The sequence below is a fragment of the Dipodomys merriami genome, unplaced genomic scaffold, assembly GCF_024711535.1.
Source record: "Dipodomys merriami isolate MVZ:Mamm:240054 unplaced genomic scaffold, mDipMer1.0.p SCAF_27, whole genome shotgun sequence".
Classification (NCBI taxonomy): domain Eukaryota; kingdom Metazoa; phylum Chordata; class Mammalia; order Rodentia; family Heteromyidae; genus Dipodomys; species Dipodomys merriami.
In genome coordinates, this window is record NW_027204159.1 from 16,598,920 (window position 1) to 16,620,204 (window position 21,285).

The 21,285-nt window shown below is 45.1% G+C and overlaps 1 protein-coding gene across 5 annotated transcripts in view; it reads left to right on the plus strand.

The window, feature by feature from the left end:
* The window catches only part of Arhgef37 (Rho guanine nucleotide exchange factor 37), a 52,731-nt gene that overhangs the window by 13,467 nt on the left and 17,979 nt on the right, over positions 1–21,285 (plus strand). For all 5 annotated transcript variants that reach the window (XM_070036375.1, XM_070036374.1, XM_070036378.1 and 2 more), the window contains exons 2-5: positions 3,311–3,502; positions 5,251–5,374; positions 9,369–9,516; positions 20,529–20,728. In XM_070036375.1, coding sequence (XP_069892476.1) covers positions 3,320–3,502; positions 5,251–5,374; positions 9,369–9,516; positions 20,529–20,728 — 655 coding nt within the window. In that variant the 5' untranslated portion in view covers positions 3,311–3,319. The remainder of the gene's footprint in view (positions 1–3,310; positions 3,503–5,250; positions 5,375–9,368; positions 9,517–20,528; positions 20,729–21,285) is intronic.

The window sequence follows — 21,285 nt, forward strand, 5'->3', positions numbered from 1 at the left end:
TAATCATAATTGGCCAAATCACTTGTTGAATGAAAGTGTGAATGTTCAACTCTGTGACTGAGAAAAGAGGAGAAAAAAAAAAGAATTAACTCATTCCAGAAGCTAGAAGAACTAGTTTGCTGTACAATAATTAACTGCAGTATATTCAATTAAAAATATATTGTCAGGTGCTGGTGGCTCATTCCTGTAATTATCACTACTCAGGAGGCTGAGATCTGAGGTTTGCAGTTCAAAGCCAGCCAGGGCAGGAATTCAGTGACACTCTATCTCCGGTTAACCACCGAAAAGGCAAAATGGAGATGTAGCTTATGTGGTAGAGTGCTAGCTTTGATCAGAAAAGCACAGGAACAGGGCTCAGGCACCGAGCTCGGGACCAGCACATTTACAAAAATTATTTATTGTGTTTTACCATCAAGCATATGCCAGGTTGATTTTAGTTCTTTTTTGAATGGGAAAGTTGGAGATTGAGCCCAAGATGTGGCAACTGTAAGACATGCTCTACCACTAACCTAACCCTGCCCCCATGTTAGTTCTTAGTTGCACATCAAAAGACCTGGTGGTGATCTCAGGGCTAGGGTTGAACTGTGCAAGGATTTTTACCAGTACTAACCAGCCACACAATTTACTTTAAGGATCGAAGTGTTTCTAGGGTGTGTTCTCTGAGACTAGCCTTCTTATCAGCCTGGGTCAAGCTGGAAATGAAACAAGAGCTCTCAGCCTGCTCTCCCAGGCTGTTGAACTGTGTTTGTTCTGAGTGTTGCAAAGATAATGGATCACTTAAAAGATATATCTATATATATAAAATAAATGGAATAAATATATATGAAATCATATATATGTAAATTTTTTATTTCTTATTTTTTATATCTGCCTTGGAGCCTAGGTGCTATCTTTGAGCATTTGTGCTCAAGGTTAGCACTCTACCACTTGAACTACAACTCCAGTTCCACCAGGTTAAGTGGAGATAGGTATCTCACAGAGATTTCTGCTTGGGCTGGCTTCAGACCTTGATTCTCAGATCTCAGCCTCCTGAGTAGCTAAGATTATAGGTGTGAGCCACTGGTGACCCACTGGCCAAGAGTTTTAGTTTATTTAAAAATTTTAATTTTGTTTGAGGGGCATGGCTAAAGTGGTAAAGTTCTTACCTATCCAGTACAAGACCTGAGTTCAGTCCTCACTATTGAAAATACATAATACACACATACACAAAAACAACAAAAAAAAACTCATCTCAGAAAGATGAGATCTGAGAATCATGGTTTGAAGCCAGCCTGGATAGAAAAGGCTATGACATCCTTTTTTTTTTTTTTTTTTCGGTTATGAGGCTTGAACTCTGGGCCTGGGCGCTGTCCCTCAGCTCTTCAGCTCAAGGCCAGTGCTCTACCACTTGAGCAAACAGCCCCACTTCCGGTTTACTGGTGGTTTATTGGAGATAAGAGTTTCACGGACTTTCCTGGCTTTGAACCGTGATCCTCAGATCTCAGCCTCCTGAGTAGCTAGGATTACAAGCATGAGCCACCAGGGCCCGGCTTTCTGAAGAATTGTTTTTGGCCTATCACCACTTAAAGCCTTAGTCTACGAATAAACACACACACACACACACACACACACACACACACACACACACACACACACACACACACACACACACACACACACACACACACACACACACACACACACACACACACAGGCTGATACTTGAACTCTTGGCCTAGAGCTTTTGCTTGGTGGTTTCTGCTATCACTGGCACCCTACCACCTGAGCCAAGCTCCTGGTCCCAGCTTTTTGCTGATTAATTGGACATCAGAGTCTCTCAGAATTGTCTGCTCAGGCTGGCTCAGAACCAAAAGCCTTAGATCTCAGCTTCCTGAGAAGCCACTAGTCCCCTGCTGAGTCTCATTTTTTATGAGACTTCCAGTAAAGTCCCTCCTTTGCTGAGATGGGCTATGCTCTCTTTCCTGCACACCCACTGCACTTTGGGCCCACTGCTTCTGCTCAGTCACTCAGCTCTGGTTCAGCCTTTTCCAGTTTGGACCCTGGCAATTTCTATTATCTCTTGTAAGCTCCACCTTGGGGAGCTTCTGACATCTCCAAGTGTTTGTTAGTAGGAAGATTCTTCAGGCTATTTTTATTCATACTATTGCCTTTATAATTTGTGTGTGTGTGTGTGTGTGTGTGTGTGTGTGTGTGTGTGTGTGTGTGTGTGTGTGTGTGCGTGCGTGTGTGTGCATGCAGCCAGTCAGTATTTGAGTTCAGGCCTTTGCCACTTTCCCTTAGATTGTTTTTGCTCAAGGCTGTCACTCTATCACTTGAATCATAGCTCCCTTCAGGCTTTTTGGTGGCCAATTAGAGATAAAATCTGATGGGGTTTCCTGCTTGAGCTGGCTTTGAACCTCTGGTTTTAGCTTCCCAAGTAGTTACGATTATAGGTGTGAGCCTTTATATTGTATTAACCTGAGAGAAAAGGGCTAGTGGGAGTTCCAGAGAACCAAGTACAGTACAAGAGGAGGTAGGGATTTGGAGTGGCTTCAGAAAGTGAAAACAGTGTTGGAGGATAAGAGACTAGAGGGGCACAGCAGGTGCAAAATACAGAGGCAGAAAATGAGGTTGGAGGTGGAGACAAATCCTGTACGCTCCCTAGCTGGGGGGGGGGGGGCGGAACACGAGGTAGAACAGAAGGAACACAAAGCAGCAGGGAGTGATTAAAGCCTGTACAGTGGAAAATGCCCTGCTGGCACGCTGTGGATCAGGGAGCTTGAACTGAAAGCCTGTGTAGGATGGATGCCCCTGGGTAATATCAGGACTGGGCGATAAGGATTTGGAAGGATGATTCTGGAGTCTGTGTGTGTCCTAATGGGAACGTGACCACATGGAGCCACTGAGAGGGGAGAGGGACTATACGGAGGCAGATTTTTTAAAAATCTGAGTCAAGAGCTAGGGGAAAATTAGAAGAAAAGTCAGAAAAGCACACTGCTTACGTCGTAGGAAAGAAATTTAAGATGCCGGCAATGATCTGAGAGATTTTTTGCCTTTTCAAATTTCCCACTCAAGGCCTGGGTACTGTTCCTTGGCTCTATCCCTCAAGGCTGGCATTCTACCACTTGAGCCACAACTCTAATTCAAGCTTTTTGGTGGTTAATTGGAGATAAGAGTTTCTTGCTCAGGCTAGCTCTGAACCATGATCCTCAGATCTCAGCCTCCTGAGTATCTAGGATTACAAGTATGAGCCATTGGCACGCATCTAGCATTTCTTAATAGAGTTTTCCAGGAGTGAATCAGGTTTTGCTTTTTGTTTTTCTTTCCACAGCCTGTGAACATGGCCAATCCTGAGGCAGATGAGCTCTCCTCCAGGTCAGGGAGTCCCAGCCTGGAAGGTCAGGCTGAGGACAGATCTCTGCTTCACCAGAGGCTGGCCATCAGGGAGCTCATGGACACAGAGGTCTCCTATCTACACATGCTCCACCTCTGCGCCTCTGACATCAGGAGCCGCCTCCAGCAGGTACTTGAATGGGGTCACACACAGACTGTCTGGCAAATCTGGGTTACCTGTGACCTCAAATTCACCCTGGGAAGGCTTGATGGAAAGAAAGAGGGTAGGGTGTGAAGTTTGATATCTTGATCTCAGCCCTAGGACTCTATTTATTGCCCATGCAACATTCCCCAAGGTCTTGAATGGCTCAGAATCCTGGTGTATCCGTCTACTAAGTGGAGAGACGAATAATTATCTCGGGAATTCAGTGAGCTAAGGAACAGTCCCTTTCCAGTTTAATATAGATGGCTTAAACTGACCTATATTTGAATTGTTGCTCTGCAGGGCGATGGTATGGGGAAAGTGCCACTGTTCTGGGTTTATAGATAGTGCTTAAGTTTTGCATCACTTTCCTCCCAGTTTCTAAAAAAATACAACTCTCTCTATGAAGTTTCAAGAGTGTGAGCTCTGCAGACTCTTTTTAGTTCTACATATCTCACTCTTGACACATAATAGAATTTCAATTAGTGATTGCTGAATGAGTAAAATACCAAAGCAGATAATGTAGAAGGTAAAACATGTATCTTATTTAAACCCTTTAGATAAATAAGGACTTTTCTCTGTAGGCACTAAACAACCTAATATATATCCTTACTTATTTTTAGCAAAAAATCAAGGCCTGCAAGCTGGTGTGTTGGCACATAACCTGTAACCCCAGGCAAGAGGACTGGGAGTTTAAGGCCAGCAGGGCTACATAAAGACTTTCTCACCAAAAGAGACAGAGACAGAGACAGAGAGAGAGAGAGAGAGAGACAGAGACAGAGACAGAGACAGAGACAGACAGACAGACAGACAGACAGACAGAGACAGAGACAGAGAGACAGACAGAGAGACAGAGACAGACAGAGACACACAGAGAGACACACAGAGAGAGGGAGAGAGCACTACTATACTTCCACAGCCACACATATATGTAGATGTCCCATGTTCGTTTGTTTTTTTAAACGTGGTATAGCCCGGCTTTAGGGGCTAGAGTTTGGAATACATCTTCACAAAATGGTGGCAGGTGCCAAGTATGACAGAGTTGGAAGGAGATCTCACTTCCCACTGGCAGATGACAGATGGGGAAACTGGGAGAAGAAAGCTAACAGTTGGCAGCAGACCTAGGATAAAACTCCAGTTCAACTTTACCTTCCTTGCTGGGTATTCTCCTTATTTTTCTTTTTTCTATAGAATAATGAAAATGCCTGATTATTATTATTATTATTATTATTATTATTATTATTATTATTATTATTATTGTGTGTGTGTGTCTCTCTCTGTCTGTCTGCGTATGTGGGTGTGTCAGTCCTGGGGCTTAAACTCAGGATCTAGGCACTGTCCCTGAGTTTTCTGCTCAAGGTTAGCCCTCTACCACTTGAGTCACAGCCCCACTTCCAGCTTTTTTGGTAGTTAATTGGAGATAAGAATCTCATGGGCTTTTCTTCCAGGGCTGAGTTTGAACTACAATCCTCAGAGCTCAGCCTCCTGAGTAGCTAGGATTACAGGCATGAGCCACTGGTACCTGGATGGCCAATGCCTGATTTTTAAGATTACAATTCCCCCTCCCCCTGCCCCAAGCTTTAGGATTACAACTGCATTTTTCTGGAGCAGTCAGTCTTCCCAAGAGAGACGGGGCCCTGATAGTGGTGTTCAGGTCTGTTTTCCAAGCCCTGCTAAACAAAGGCCCTTTTGCAGACTCCCCACACCCAGCTCCCATGGCTCTGTGTTCCTTCCAGCTGCTGCCAGGGGATCTGAATGTCCTGTTCTCAAACATGGATGAGATTGTCCAGGTGAACAGCCGATTTCTTCATGGGCTTCAGGAGGCAGCATCCAAGGAAGAGGAACAAGTGCACCTCATCGGTAGGCAAAGGAGCCTTGGCAACTTTTCCTCATTGGAGAACTGTCTCCAGAGTTCTTGGGAAGAGCAGCTCAGTGGAACCAACCTGGAATACAACCTTTCAGAGGCAGCAGGGCACTTAGGTAGTATCTAGTCTCTGTGCCCTACTCACCTCTTAAAGTTCACTCTCCTTACGATACATTGGAGATCAATAACACACAAACTTCTAGGGGCATACAGAGCCTCCTCTTCCTTTGTCCCTTAGGGTTGGCCAAAAAGAGGACAAAGAACTCATCTGGCTTTTCTTTTCTTCCATGGGTTTATGTGCCAGGTCAGGCTATGCTGGATCCTGCCAGCTGTCTCCGTTTTTCAACCAGCCCCCAAGTTTTGCCACAAAAAGTCTTGCCCTTTTTCTATGACATGATCATAGAAATGTAAGAGATGTTTGAGCCTTAGGAAAAATTCTTTTTTGTTTGTTTGTTTTTTTTGGGTCCGGTTGTGGGCCTGAACTCTGGGGCTGGGCGCTGTCCCTCAGCTCTTCAGCTTAGCGCTCTACCACTTGAGCCACAATGCCACTTCCGGCTTTTTTTTTTCTGTTTATGTGGTGTTGAGGAATCGAACCCAGGGCCTCATGCCTGCAAGGCAAGTGCTCTACCACTGAGCCACCTTCCCAGCCCCAAGCCTTAGGAAAAATTCTTAAACAGTCTCTTGACAGACTTACTCCTATCAAATGAGGCAGGACCAGAATGGGAAGAGGCTAGGTGCTGGTGGCTCACTCCTATAAACCTAGCTCAAGAGGTTGAGAACTGAGGATCAAAGTTCAAAGCCAGCACAGGTAAATAAGTCCAATTAATCAGCAAAAGGCCAGAAGTAGAGGTGTGGCTCATAATGGTAGAGCATCAGACTTGAGTGAAGAAGCTATGAAAAAGCTAAAGGACAATGTCCAGGTCCTGAATTCAAGCCCTAGTTTAATCACACACACACACACACACACACACACACACACATACACACACACACACACACACACACACACACACACACACACACTCCTTGTTTTAGAGTCCTGCCCTTCCTGCCTCTCTGCTCTCTGAGAGCACATCTTCCTCTTTCCTTTGCTTGCGGGATCACCATGCCCCTGGTCACACTGGTTGTGACACAGCTCCTTTGTCATGTTTGTCATGTTCCTGGGGACCGCTCCATGCTACGGAGATGTTGAGAATGGCTCTAGATGTCATGGCTATGCCAGGCTGGATCCCTCTGGGTCATCTCTGCAGGTGCCAGGCCTTGTCTAGATTTCTCCCTAGCTGCAACTTTGGGGCCATCTTTCCTTATCAAATTCTTCCCAGTTTCCTGAGGGATGTCTCCTGTCAGCTCATCCTGAGGATTGGCTAGACCTGAGCCAAAGTAGGGTTTGGGTCCTTGGGTAGTAAATTTTTTTTTTTGCCAGTACTGGGACTTGAACTCATACTTATACTTGGACTCTGACACTTGAACCACTCATTTAGTCCTTTTTCTTTTCTTTTTTTTTTTCTTTTTTTTTTATTCCGGTCGTGGGGCCTGAACTCTGGGCCTGGGCGCTGTCCCTCAGCTCTTCAGCTCAAGGCTAGCGCTCTACCACTTGAGCCACAGCTCCACTTCCGGCTTTTTTCTTTTTGCTTATGTGGTGCTGAGGAATCGAACCCAGGGCCTCAGGCATGCAAGGCAAGCGCTCTACCACCGAGCCACCTTTCCAGCCCTAGTCCTTTTTCTTTAGGTTGTTTTTCAGATAGAATCTTCTGATCTTTGCCTGGAGCTGGCCTTGGACTTCAGTTGTCCTACCTACAACTTTTTATCTAGCTGAGATTAGCCACCATACTTGGCCTTTTGATTCTTATATTTGATCCCTGGCTGTCTGAATCTGAACATACAGAATCTCTGAATGATTTATTGTTTATCTTTCACAACAGATTATAACTCTATGACATAGGGGCTTTGTTTTATTCATAGTGCCTGATAAAGTAGCTGGCACGTAGTCAGTAAATAAGCAAGTGGCAAATATTTACTGAATGAAATATATGCCAGAGAATTTACATATATTATTTTATTTAATCCTTACTGGAAAAGCAGTCAGACTTGAGTCTAATTTTGTGCCCATTGTACAGATGGGAAAAGGGAAGGTCAAAGAGGTCAAATCTTCCCCAGGTTTTTGACTGGAGAGGGCTGCCTAAAGGTCTGGCCCTAGTTCTAACACAAGTCCTTTTCTCACCTGTACTGTACTACATGTAGGTAAACTGGGGTTTACCTCAGATATAGTTAAGTTTTGAGGGGGGCGGGTCCTAGAACTTGAACTCAGGGCTTGAACTCTTGGCTTTTTAGTTCAAAGCTGCTGTTCTATACTTGAGTCACATTTTCCCTTTCATTTTTTTCTGATTAATTGGAGATAAGAGTCTCATGGGCTTTACTGCCCAGGCTTTTTTGTTTGTTTGTTTGTTTTGTTGGTTATGGTGCTTGAACTCTGGGCCTGGGTGCTGTCCCTGAGCTCTTCAGGTCAAGGTGAGTGTTCTACGACTTGAGCCACAGCACTACTTCTGATTTTCTGATGGTTTTATTGGAGATAAAAGTTTCACGGACTTTCCTGCCTGGGCTGGCTTTGAACCTTGATCCTCAGATCTCAGCTTTCTGAGTAGTGAAGATTATAGGTGTAAGCCACCTGCACCCAGTCCCAGGCTGGTTTTGAACATTGATCCTCATGTTTAGCTAAGTAGCTAACCTTCTGAGTAACTAAGATTACAGGCATGAGCCACTAGCACCTGGCACACCTGTAGTTAATTGTAAATATAAAATAAGCTAATAATAGTAGAGCGTAGTGCTATACTCCTGTAATTCAAGCACTCAGAAGGCTGAGGCATGAGGATCAAGACTTCAAGGTTGTATAGTTTCACAAAATAAAAAATAAGCTAGTGGTCATAGGGTATTTTGTAAAGCACAGTGTAAAGCAGTGTTCAATATGAATATAATTGCTGTTGTTGATATGATTATAGATACCATGTATTATAATCCCTAATCTTTTTTTTCTTCTTGTTGTTATTGGTTGTAGGGCTTGAACTCAGGACCTGGATGCTGTCCCTGAGCTCTTTTGCTCAAGGCTAGCGCTTTCCACTTCCAATTTTTGGTAGTTAAATGGAGAATAAGATTCTCTCAGACTTTCCTGACCAGACTGGCTTTGAACTGTGATTCTCAGATCTTAGCCTCCTGAGTAGTTAGGATTGCAGACAGGTGTGACCCACCAGTGCCTGGCTTCAGTCTTAATCTTTAAGTCCAAAATCTGAAATGCTCCAAAATTCAATTTTTGAGAACTGATAGGATGCCACAAATGGAAAATTCCTTACCTAACCTCTCCTAATAGGTCACAGTCAAAACATGAGTACTCCTGGGCAGGTCATGATGACCACATGCCTGTAACCCCTGTTGCTCAGAAGTAGTCTAACCAGGACACAAGTGTAAGATTGAAGTAAAAAAACAAACTAAGAAACAAAATGACTAAGGGGAATGGTTCAAGTATTGGAGCTCTTACCTAGCAAGTGGGAGGCCCCAAATTCAATCTCTAGTACCATTGAAAAACAAAACCAAACCAACAAAACCCCTAGATGCACTATAACCATGCTATCAAATCACCTTCAAGCTATGTATATAAATGACACATAAATGAAATTTATGTTTAGTTTTGGGTCCTATCCTCAAGATATCTCATTATGAATGTAAATATTCCAAAATCTGGGGAAAAAAATCCAGTCTAAATCAGTGCTAGTGCTAAATATTTTCTCTAGATGTACTCAGCCTGTGTTCAGCCTGCACTCAACCTACACCATTCTTTCACACAAGCCTTAGGAAACAGGTGGAAAGCAAACTTGGGCAGATGTGGTAACTGGTCCACAGTGACATGCTGGAGGAGTCTGGCAGTGTCACCCCTACCTCCTTGTTCCATGCAAGGGGACATGCAGAAACATGCTAACCCCTTCGCTTGCTCCCCCTCAGGTAATTTATTCCTGGAATTCCAAGAGGAGTTTGAGCGTGTTTATAAGGTCTACTGTGCCAGCTATGACCAGGCCCTGCTGCTGCTCAAGACGTACCGGGAGGAGCCAGAGCTGCATCAGGAGATCCAGAGCATCATTGAGACAGTGGTGTGAGTGGCATGGACCCTGAACCCCTGTTCCTGCCCCACTGACCCTGGACCCAAGGGCAGTTCCAGTCTCAATCCTACATACAGTTGCTTATGTTACTTCAGGAATGTGGCGGTATCTATACCTGTATTAGTCAGGATAGGCCAAGCCATGCTGCTGAGAAAAGCAACTCCCAAATCTCAGGGGTTTCTATCTCCCTCACTTGGGAGCCATTTACAGGGCCTGCCAACCTACCATGTATCCAGAGGCAGCAAAGCAGAAATACTAAGCAAACAGCACCGAGGCTACTTTTGGGAAGGGCAGTGACATGGTGTGAACCAGGATTTGTCAGCAGCTGTAGTGGAAGGCAGGTGTACGCTATTTCTGGTTTACAGAGGGCTGAAGTCCTACCACATGGACAGGGATCAGAGCTGCACACATGTAGAGGTCACATTTTTCACTTGGGTTTGAACTCAGGCCTTTGTACTCACTCAGCTTGCTTGCTCAGTTGGTGCCCTATCACTTGACCCATGTCTTTAGCCTAGCTTTTTGCTAGTGATTTTGGAGATGGAGTCCCTTAGACTTTTCTGCCTGGGCTAGCTTCAAATCGCTATCCTCCAGATCTCAGCTTTCTGAATAGCTAGGGGCATAGCTACCTGTACCTGAAGGGAACACATTTTTTTATTTAAAATTTTGAATAAAACTGTAAAACATAAACAGTTACACAGTAAGATTAGCTCCCATCTGTAATGCTAACTACGCAGGAGGCTGAGATCTGAGGATCACTGTTTCAAGCAAGTGAGACTTTTTTTTTTTAAACCAGTCCTGGAGCTTGAACTCAGGTTCTGGTCCCTGTCTCTGAACTTTTTTTACTTAAGGCTAGCACTCTACCATGTGAGCCACAGCACCACTTCCAGCTTTTTCTTTTGATGTGGTTCTGAGGACTCGAACCCAGGGCTTTCCACATGCTAGGCAAGCACTCTACCACTAAACTACATTGCTAGCCTGTGACTCTTATTTTCAACTAACTACCAAAAAAGCTAAAATGGAACTGTGGCTCTAGTGGTAGAGTGCTAGCCTTGAGCACAAAAGCTCTAAGACAGTGCTCAGGCCTTAAATTCAAGCCCCAGGACTGGCATAAAAAAATATTTTCAGGGGCTGGGAAGGTGGCTCAGTGGTAGAGTGCTTGCCTCACATGCATGAGGCCCTGGGTTCAATTCTTCAGTACCACATAAGCTGAAAAAAATGGAAGTGGCACGGTGGCTCAAGTGGTAGAGTGCTAGCCTTGAGCTGAAGAGCTGAGAGACAGCGCCCAGGCCCAGAGTTCAGGCCCCATCACCACCACCACCACTACCACCAACAAGAAATTCAGTCTTGTTTCTTTAGCCATCCAGTAACCACTGCCAGGTTAAGGTAATTATCTCTTACATGTCTTTGTGTAGTTCCTTTTCGCATGCCCAGTCAATTATAAATACATCTTCTTTTTTATCCAGACTTAAATGAAAGCTTGTTTTGCTTTTATTGGTCTTGGAGTTTGAACTCAGGGCCTGGGTGCTGTCCCTGAGCTTTTTCACTCAAGGCCAGCCCTTTACCGCTTTGAGCCATAGCTCAACTTCTGATTTTTGGGTGGTTAATCTCAGCCTTTCCTGCCTGGGATGACTTAGAACCGGAATCTTTAGATCTCAGCCTCCTGAGTAGTTACAATTATAGCTACTAGCACTTGGCTGTATTTTTTTGGGGGGTCTGGTCATGGGCCTGAACTCTGGGCCTGGGCACTGTCCCTCTGCTCTTCAGCTCAAGGCTAGTGCTCTACCACTTGAGCCACAGCGCCATTTCTGGCTTTTTTTTTTCTTCTGCTTATGTGGTGCTAAGGAATCGAACCCAGGGCACCATGCATGCAAGGCAAGTGCTCTCCCACTGAGCCACCTTCCCAGCCCCTGATTGGTTGATTTATATATGTTTTTTGTGCCGGTCCTGGGACTTGAACTCAGGGTCAGGGTGCTGTCCCTGAGCTTCTTTGGCTCAAGGCTAGTGCTCTATTACCTGAACCACAGAGCTACTTCTGGCCTTTTCTGAGTAGTTTATTGGAGAAAAGAGTCTCATGGACTTCCCTGCCTGGGCTGGCTTCAAACTATGATCCTCAGATCTCAGCCTCTTGAGGAGCTAGGATTATAGATGTGAGCCACCAGCACCTGGTTTGTGCTTTGATTTATTTAACTGCTGTCTGTAAAGGGACATTTGGTTTGTTTCCCTTTTCTTACTATTACAGTCAGTGTTACAATGACTATTTATAAACATCATGAATATAATGAACATCATGACTCTGATGCAAGTCTGTCTGCAAAGTATGCTTCCAGAGGTAAAATTGCTAGGCCACAGGAAACAGGGGCTGACAATTTTGATAATCTGCAGTGGCCTAGTTTACCTTCCCAGCACTGCAGAGACCTGCGCCTGTTTGCCAAGCCTCTTCAGCACAGTGTGTTGTAAAACTGTTTTTTTCCTTCCATCCTTCCTTCCTTCCTTCCTTCCTTCCTTCCTCCCTCCCTCCCTCCCTTCCTCCCTCCCTCCCTCCCTTCTTTCTTTCTTTCTTTCTTTCTTTCTCTTTCTTTCTTGTTTTCTTTACTTTTCTTTCTTCTATCTTTCAGTCCTGGGGGTTGAACTCAAGGCCTGGGCACTGTGCCTGAGCTGCTTTTGCTCAAGGCTAACACTCTACCACTTGAGCCACAGTGCCACTTCCAGCTTTTTCTGTTTATGTGGTGTTGAGGAATTGAACTTAGGACTTTATGTATGCTAGGCAAGCACTCTCCTACTAAGCCACATTCCCAGCCTTTTTTTTTTCTTTCTAATGGGATTGAATTCAGAGCATCATGGTCTCACTTGGCTTTTTGCCTACAGATGTCACTACACTTGAGCCACACCTCTACATCTTGCTTTTTCTAAAAGTTTTTGTTATTAATTGGAGATAAGAATCTCTCAGATTTGTCTAACTGACTTCTAACCTCAGTTCTCAGATCTCAGCCTCCTGAGAAATTAGGCCACCAGAGCTTAGCCTTTGGTATAGTTTTATTTTGTATTTATCTTATGACTTCAGTTGATTTTTTATATATATATATATATATGTGTGTGTATATATATATGTGTGTATATATATATGTGTGTGTATATATATGTGTATATATATATATAAATTTTTTTTCCAGTCATGGGGCTTCAACTCTGAACCTGGGCACTGTCCCTGAGCTCTTCAGCTCAAGGTGAGTGCTTTACCTCTTGAGCCACAATGGCACTTCTGGTTTTCTGGTGGTTAATTGGAAATAAGAATCTCATAGAGGGGCTGGGCGTTTAGCCCAGCGGAAGGGCGCCCGCCTGGCGTGCGCAAGGCCCTGGGTTCGGTTCTCAGCCCCGAAAAAAAAAAGAATCTCATAGACTTTCCTTCTCAGGCTGGCTTTGAACAGAGATACTCATATCTTAGCCTCCTGAGTAGCTAGGATAGGCAGGAGCCACCAGTGCCCAGCTCATCTTTTGTATATTTAATAGTAATTTCTCAGCCCTTTCCTGAAAGTTGTTCTGCCTCTTATTTATACCCAGAAGAGTTGTATCTTCTCTGGGACAACGTCAACAAGTTGGTGAAGGAAGCTGAGATGTGAGGATCATAGGTTGAAGCCAGCTCTGGGTAGGAAAGTCAGTGAAACTTTTATCTCCAATTATCCATCTGTGGCTCAAGTGGAAGAGTGGTAAGCCTTGAGCCAAAAAAGCCAAGTAAGAATATAGGGTCTTACTGGGCGCTGGTGGCTGAGGCCTGTAATCCTAGCTACTTAGGAGGCTGAGATCTGAGGATCGTGGTTTGAAGCCAGCCAAGGCAAGAAAATAATCTGTGAAACTTATCTCCAATAAACTACTCAGAAAAAGCCAGAAGTGGCGCTCAACTGGCTCAAGTGGTAGAGCATTAGCCTTGAGCACAAACAGGCTCAGGGACAGTGCCCAAGTCCTGAGTTCAAGCATCAAAACCAGCAAAAAAAAAAAGGAAGGAAGGAAGGAAGGAAGGAAGGAAGGAAAGAAAGGGAAAAAGAAGAAAATAGGGTCTTGAGTTCAAGCCTCAGTACTCATTTCCCTCTCAGACTACAGAAACCAGGAAAGTGCAGTGTCAGATGCAGGACAAAGGGAATATGGGAAAGTGAGGTAAACTGCAGACAACAGATCCCATGTAGAATGAAGCGGTAGCCCAGCCTTTGGGAATTGTTGCTACGGAGCAACTTGTGCTAGATGATGTCTCCTCAAAATACAGTGGCTTAAGACAACATTGATGTCATCACATTTCTGCCTGATTCAGTTGGGCTCAGCAAGTGGTTCTTCTGAGGACCCATGGCTGAGCACCCATCCTATGTACAGTCACCTGCAGCTGATTATGGGTCTGCAGCTTTGGCTGCATCGTTTTTCTTCTTCCTGAAGGTTGGATGGGACACCTGGTGGCTACAGGGGTCTCAGGCAAGGGAGAAGGCAAGGACTTTGAAGCTGACAGTCCAGTCAAGTCCTATGGTCAGCCCAGACCTGAGCTAGCAAACAGACTCCACATCTAGGTGGGACAGGCTTGCAAACACTATTGGCTTAAATGGCCATATAGAACAAAGTCCCTATGGCCACAGCCTCAGATTTTTCTAGAAGCCTGAGATATAACACTATGCAGATGTTCAGTGTTGCCATGAGCTGAGACATATTAGAATTACTGTGTGTAGAGGGGAGAGAGAGGGAATTCAAGTCAACCTCCAGGCTGCGTTTTGTTACACCTCTGCAGTCTGAGCTTTTCTCAGAGGGCCAGTAACCAGGCTGCTGGTGGAGAATCTGCCCCTCACTGTGGGAGCCATTTGACATCTTGAAACCTAGTTTCTTCATGGCTCAGATGGGAGTCAAAACAGCACTTGTGGAGTGTCAGAATACGGCACCCAAGTGACAGTGAATTCCCACTCTTATCCTCATGGCCAGGTGTGGATTTTATTTCCTCTGAGCTATACTGTAGTTCCCTACTCATTGGTCCCAATGTGTCCTTTTAATCACAAGTATTACTTATTTATCATCCTGCAGTAGATCCTGAAAAATAAGTCTACCTAGAAGTGTGACTGAAAAACCAATATAATAGCAATCTATAAGGGAGAAATAAAATGCAAACAATTTCTAATAAAAATGAGTCCTAGACAACCACCAATGGCTTGTGCCTGTAATCCTATCTACACAGGAGGCTGAGATTTGAGGATCAAGGCCAGCCTGGGCAGACAAATGTAAGAAACTCTTATCTCTGGTTAAGCAGCAAAAACGTGGAGATGGTTGAGCATCCGTGGCTCACACCTATACTCCTACCTACTCAGGAGACTGAGGATGGTAGTTCAAAGTACCCTGGTCAGGAAAGTCTGAGATTCTTATCTCCAAATTAACTACCCAAAAAATCCATAAGTAGAGGAGTGGCTCAAGTGGTAGAGTGCTAGTCTTTGCCAAAAAAGCTCAGGGACACTGCCCAGGCTCTCAGTTTAGGCCCCAGGACCAGCACACACACACACACACACACACACACACACACACACACACACACACACACACACACACACACACACACACACACACACACACACACACACACACACACACACACACACACACACACACACACAAAGCTGGAAGTGGAGGTATGGCTCAAGTGATAGACTGCCAGCTTTGAGTGCAAAAAACCAAGCAAAAGTGTTAGACCCCTGAGTTCAAATTGTAGTACTGTCTCACACACACACACACACACACACACACACACACACACACACACACAGAGTAGGTCTTTCAGTGTGTGAGCACTGGAGGACTGTGATAGATGTGATGAATCATTTGATGCTGGCATCTACTTTTAATAAATAAGTATGGATTTAAGGAAAGAAAAGTCCTAAGCCATGTGTTCATGAAGTACAAGAAAATGAAGGCATGGAGGTATATCACAGAGTAGTAACTGCAGTGAAAACAATTCTTATTTCCTTGTGTATGTGATATGAGAAAGAGGAGAACAGGTGATTGAAGCAGGGCTGGCACTGCCCACTGGGAGGCAAGGAAAATGTGGAGAGGTGACTTCCTTTCTTCCTTTCTTTCTTTTCTTTTTAGGTCATGGGACTTACACTCAGGGCCTGGGTGATACTATCCCTGAGCTCCTCATCTCAAAGCTAGTGCTCTACCAGTTTGAATCAAAGCTCTACTTTTGGTTTTCTGGTGGTTAATTGGAGATAAGAGGCTCATGGACTTTCCTGTCCAGACTGGCTTTGAACTTTCATCCTCACCTCCTGATTAGCTAGGATTACAGCTGTGCACCACCAGTGCCCAGCTTGAGGTGACATTCTGGCAAATGATTTGAGTCTTATGTATAAAAAGGAGCATCTCAGTTATTTCCAGTGTGGTGCCATGGAGCTGCACAGAGTCTAAAGGTCACAAACATATTTGGGTTCTTGAAGTTGCAGTATATTTTGAGACCCTTGTTCGTGCTCTGAGTGTTCAGAGGGACATGTGACACAAGGCATCCAGGCACCATTCCCTGCCCACCAAGCACCTGCTGATTTAAAAATGCTCTCCATGAGGCTATGTAGTCTAGTGCTGTGCCAGGAATGACATTCTTCCTGTCAGCATGACTGTTGAGTTCCTTCCTTCTGGAACAGTGAGTAATCTTGGCTTCCTTGAGCCTGGCCAGCTAGGAACATGACAAATAGTTCTTTCTCAGCTCTCTCAATATCCATGGTACCGCTACTTTAATTCTTTGCAATTCCAAAACCCATGTTGGCCTGCCTTTAACTTGGGTAGGTGGGTGACCTAGGCAGAATGTTCAGTTATCCTGTGTTTTTTATTTTATTTTTTTGGTACTGGTCGAGGACTCAGGACCTGGGCACTACCACTGAGCTTTTTTTACTCAATCTGGCTTCTCCCACTTGAGCTACAGCTCCATTTCCAGCTTTTTGGTAGTTAATTGGAGATGAGTCATACAGACTTTCCTGCCCGGACTGGCTTTGAGCTGTGATCCTTCTATCTCAACCTCCTGAGTAGCCGGGATTGTAGGCATGAGCCACCAGCTCCTGGCCTTATTTTTTCTCTTAAAGAAACTTGTCCCTCTTAGAACCATAAGGAGCAAAGACTTTCCCTAGCAGGAGGCAGAAAGCCTTGTCTTAGGCAGGATCTCTCACATGGAGGGTAGAAGAGGTCTGGTAGAGGTGGGTCAGCCCTGGAACCTGTGCTTATGGAATGGTGACTGGGGCAGCAGGTTTAGAGAAGGCTAATTGTGTTTGTTTTACATATAAAAGTAGGGCTGGGGGCAAGGCTCACATGGTAGAGTACCTGCCTAGTAAGTAAAAGACCCTGAGTTCATACCCCAGCAACATACACACATGCATACATGTATGTATGTGTGTGACATATGTGTATTTGTATGTACACATCGATTTAATTACTATATGCTTATTTTTAAAAAAGGAAATTCAAATACTAAGTATATAAGGTAAAAATTAAAAGTCCATTGAAGAAGGGAGCTTAGTCTCATTTCTGTTTGGTTTTATTTATTTATTTATTTATTTATTTATTTATCTGTGCCAGGGTTTGGACTCAGAGCCTTGTGTTTGCCAGATCAAGCACTCTACCGTGGGAGCCCCATCCCCAGCTCTTTTTGGCTTTTTATTATTATTATTATTATTACTACTACTACTACTACTACTACTACTACTATTTACCAGTTCTTGGGCTTGAACTCAGGTCCTGGGCACTACCCCTGAGCTTCTTTTGCTCAAGGCTAGCATTCTACCACTTGAGCCTCAGCGCCACTTCTAGCCTTTTCTGTTTCTGTGGTACTGAGGGATCGAACCCAGGGCTTCATGCATGCTAGGCAAGCACTTTACCACTAAGCCACCTTCCCAGCCCCAGCTTTAGGTATTTTTTTGGGTAGGGTCTACCATTTTTCGGTCAGGCCGTCTTGGATCACTGTCCTCTCACTGGCCCCCAGGGTAGCTGGGCCCACAGGGACACAATACCACACAAAATGTATCAGTTGAGATGGCAGGGGATGGGAGTGTCTTTTTTCCTTAGTCTGACCTGGAACTAAAGGCCCCCCTATCTCTATCTCTCAAGTAACTGGAATTATAGGCATGTGCCACCATACCAGTGGTATCCCATGTCTCTCTTTCTCCTCTAGTAGTTAATGTTTCAATTTAATGTTTTCAGTATCTTTATAGGTAGATATATAGACAGGCAGTAGGCAGGTGGGTAAATTTTTTTAAAGGCGTTCCTACTTCCCATGCTGATGTAACATTTTAGTTAATCAGTCATGATATCTTTCACAATGCTATAAATAGTTCTTTTGTGGTATTTGTCATGGCTGCTCAGGGTTCCTTCCAGGACAGCTCTGGTTTTCTTGACCATTGTCTTACTGATGGATTTTGACATTGTTTCCAATTGCATTGTTTTGCAATCATCAAGAGAGTTGCAGAGAAACTTCTACCCTTTATCCTCATTCACTGGAGCCAGTGCTTCCAGGGGAGCAGAGATGGGGGTTGGGGTTAATGGAAGGAAGGATTTGTGCATTCATAAGTTGCTCAATGATCCTCCAAGTGATCCGCCCACCAAGATGTCCTCTTACTTTCTGTACACCCAGCTCTGCGCGTTGTTGTGTTTTTCTGCCTGTGAGAGGCTGTGTAGCGTTTCCTCCAAGTTACCTCAGGAAGTCTGTGTGTGTAGGTGGTTGTGCAGGTGGTCATCATTCGATGGTGACTCCTGGCTGATTGTGAAGAAGGGGTTTGATTGTCTCTTTAAGGACTCTGTGTCCTCCAGTTTGTAAGGTGACAATTGTCCTTAGGAGGCAGCTGGCTCTTTTCTGTGGAAAATCAGCCCAGATGATGGGTTTTTCCAAGTGTCTGCCAACAGTCCCCACCTCTGCTGCCCACAGCTGGCTGAACTCCAGAACAGCCCTGGTGAGAGCAGATGGACATATGGTCATGTCCTGATCGGAATCCCCACCCCCACCCTGCGGCCTCCCAGGGGGCTCCCACCTGCTCCTCCTATTCTTAGCCTCACAGATGATCTTCCCTGGACATTTGGTCTGGGGATATGTCATTAGGCAGAACAAGAGGTCAGTGCTGTGTTCTGGAGAGGCTGGTGGCCAGTTGGAAAGCCTTTGAGAGTTTTCTTGCTGGATGCACACTTAGATAGTTGAGGGCTTATGTTCTGAGAGTTTCCCAGAAGCCTGCTGGGGCACCTTCCAGTGCCCTTGGTCTCAGGGACTCTAGGTAAAATTCCTGTCATTGTCAGGAAGGGTGCAGGCCTTGGTGGTGCATCTGCAGTGCCATTAGTCCCAAGGCATCCTTTTCTTGTTTTGCTTTTTCTAATAAAAGCATGAAGCCTGTAGAAAAATAGAATAATGTAATGGACATTCACATATTCACCTCTTAAAATGAGCAAGAGTCAACATTTTGGAGTTTGCTACAGGTGTGAGTGTGTGTGGCTACTGGAACTTGAACTCAAGGCCTTATACTCTCACTTGACTTTTTCTGCTTAAGGCTGGTACTCTACTACTTGAGCCACACCATTACTTCTGCTTTTTGCTGGTTAATTTGAGTTTCAAATTGGAGTCTCAATCTGTCCTAGTTGACTTCAAATCTTGATCCTCAGATCTTAACCTCCTGAGTGGCTAGGATTACAGGAGTACTACATCTGTTTTGTTATGACTTTGTCTCTACAAAAATACAACTCTAAAATTTATGTCCTTGTGATTTTGTTTTGTTTTGTTTGTGTGGGTCCTGGAGCTTGAACACAGGGCCTGGGCACAGTCCCTGAGCTTTTTTATTTTTTTCTCAAGGCTATTGCTCTACCACTTGTGCCACAGCTCTACTTCCAGCTTTTTGCTAGTTAGTTGGAGATGAGTGTCTCATGGACTTCATTTCCTAGGCTGATTTCAAACTGTGATCCTAAGATTTCAGTCTCCTGAATAGCTAGGATAACAGGCATGCACCACTGCTGCCTCGCTGTCCCTGTGATTTTAAAATCTGTTTTTTTTGGCCAGTCCTGGGGCTTGAACTCTGGGCCTGGGCACTGCCTTGAGCTCTGAGCATTTTTACTCAAGTCACTTGAGCCACAGCACCACTTACGGTTTTTTTTTGTGTGTGTGTGTGTGATCAATTGGAGATAGTCTCATGTACTTTTCAAACCATGATCCTCAGATATCAGCTTCTTGAGTAGCAGCTAGGATTACAGGCATGAGCCACCAGTGCCCAGTCTTTTTTTTTCTTTTCTTGTCCTCCTCATCCTCGTCCTCCTCTTCCTCTTCTTCCTTCTCTCCCTCTCTTTCCTCCCCTTCCTCCCCTTCCTCTCTTTCCTCTCCTCTTCCTCCTCCTCCTTCCTCTCTTCTTCCTCCTCTTCTTCCTTCTCCTCCTTCTCCTCCTCCTCCTCCTCCTCCTTCTTCTCCTCCTCCTCCTTCTTCTCCTTCTTCTCCTTCTTTCTTCTTTTCTTCTTCTAAGCAGCAGGGTTCTTTATTAAGTGCAATATGAGGATGCCCAACAAAGTGTGGAAGTGTCAAATGAGCCTTGTGAATGAGGCGCTAGAGAGATGTGGATTGGGCTGGATTTAGGCCTGGGAGTCAGTGGGAGAAGGGGAGGCCCTGGGACATGCCAGCATCGGAGAGAGACTTGCAGAGGAAGCAAAGGATGACCTGTGAAGAGACACTAGACAGAGAGGGTGTCTGGGGCTGAAGGAAGGATATGTTTGAAGAAGAGGGTACCATCAGCCATGTCCTATGCTGAGAGCTCAATATACGTAGGGTAGAGAATGGAGCAGCACAGACAGGGAAGCAAGACCCAGGACTGGCCCTGCCTACCTAACATTCAGACCTCACATGCAGAGGGGGGCCCTGAGGACCACAGGGGTGAGTGGCATGTCTCAGATCACACAGCAAGGTTAAAGGCAGAGCTTGGTCTACATTTCTGGCCCCCATGGTGCTCTCAGGGTCTACCTCTACCTGCCTAATATCAGCCTTCTCCCTCAGGCCCCAAGCGGGAGCTTCAGGCCTCAGTTTCTTCCTGGTAACCCCTCTGCAGAGGATCACTAAGTACCCACTGCTGCTGCAGAAGATCCTGGAGAATACTCACCCTGATGCCAGTGCCTACCCTGCCCTCCAGAGGGCTGCGTCTGCTCTCCAGGATGTGAACGCCAACATCAATGAGTATAAGATGCGCAAGGAAGTGGGTAAGGCCGTGGGCATGTGGGGGATATGTCAGCGAACAGGTGTCCAGTTATACACACTCATCTCAGACCTGCTTCACTGGGAAGCAGAATGTAGAATCATGTGTAGCTAGAAATCAGTGGTAATGTGGGGTTCAGTTAAGGGTTGGTCAAGGTGCTAGCTCCATTTCCCTGTGATTTTCTTGTAGCTACTGTTCATTGTGTATCAGCTTTATCTTCAGGTTGGTTTCTCTCAGAGAAGCGAGTAATTTTGCTTGCTTCTTGGCTATTTCTGTTTGAAGACTTCCCAGCCTGAAGATGAAACATACATATAGCAAATAGTAGCTACCAGGGCTGGGAAGGTGGCTCAGTGGTAGAGTGCTTGCCTCGCAGGGAGGAGGCCCTGGGTTCGATTCCTCAGCACCACATAAACAGAAAAAGCTGGAAGTGGCACTGTGGCTCAAGTGGTAGAGCCCTAGCCTTGAGCTGAAGAGCTCAGGGACAGTATCCAGGCCCAGAGTTTAAGACCCACAACTGTATAATTATTTTAATTATACAAGGATGTGTGGGTACAGTGTGAT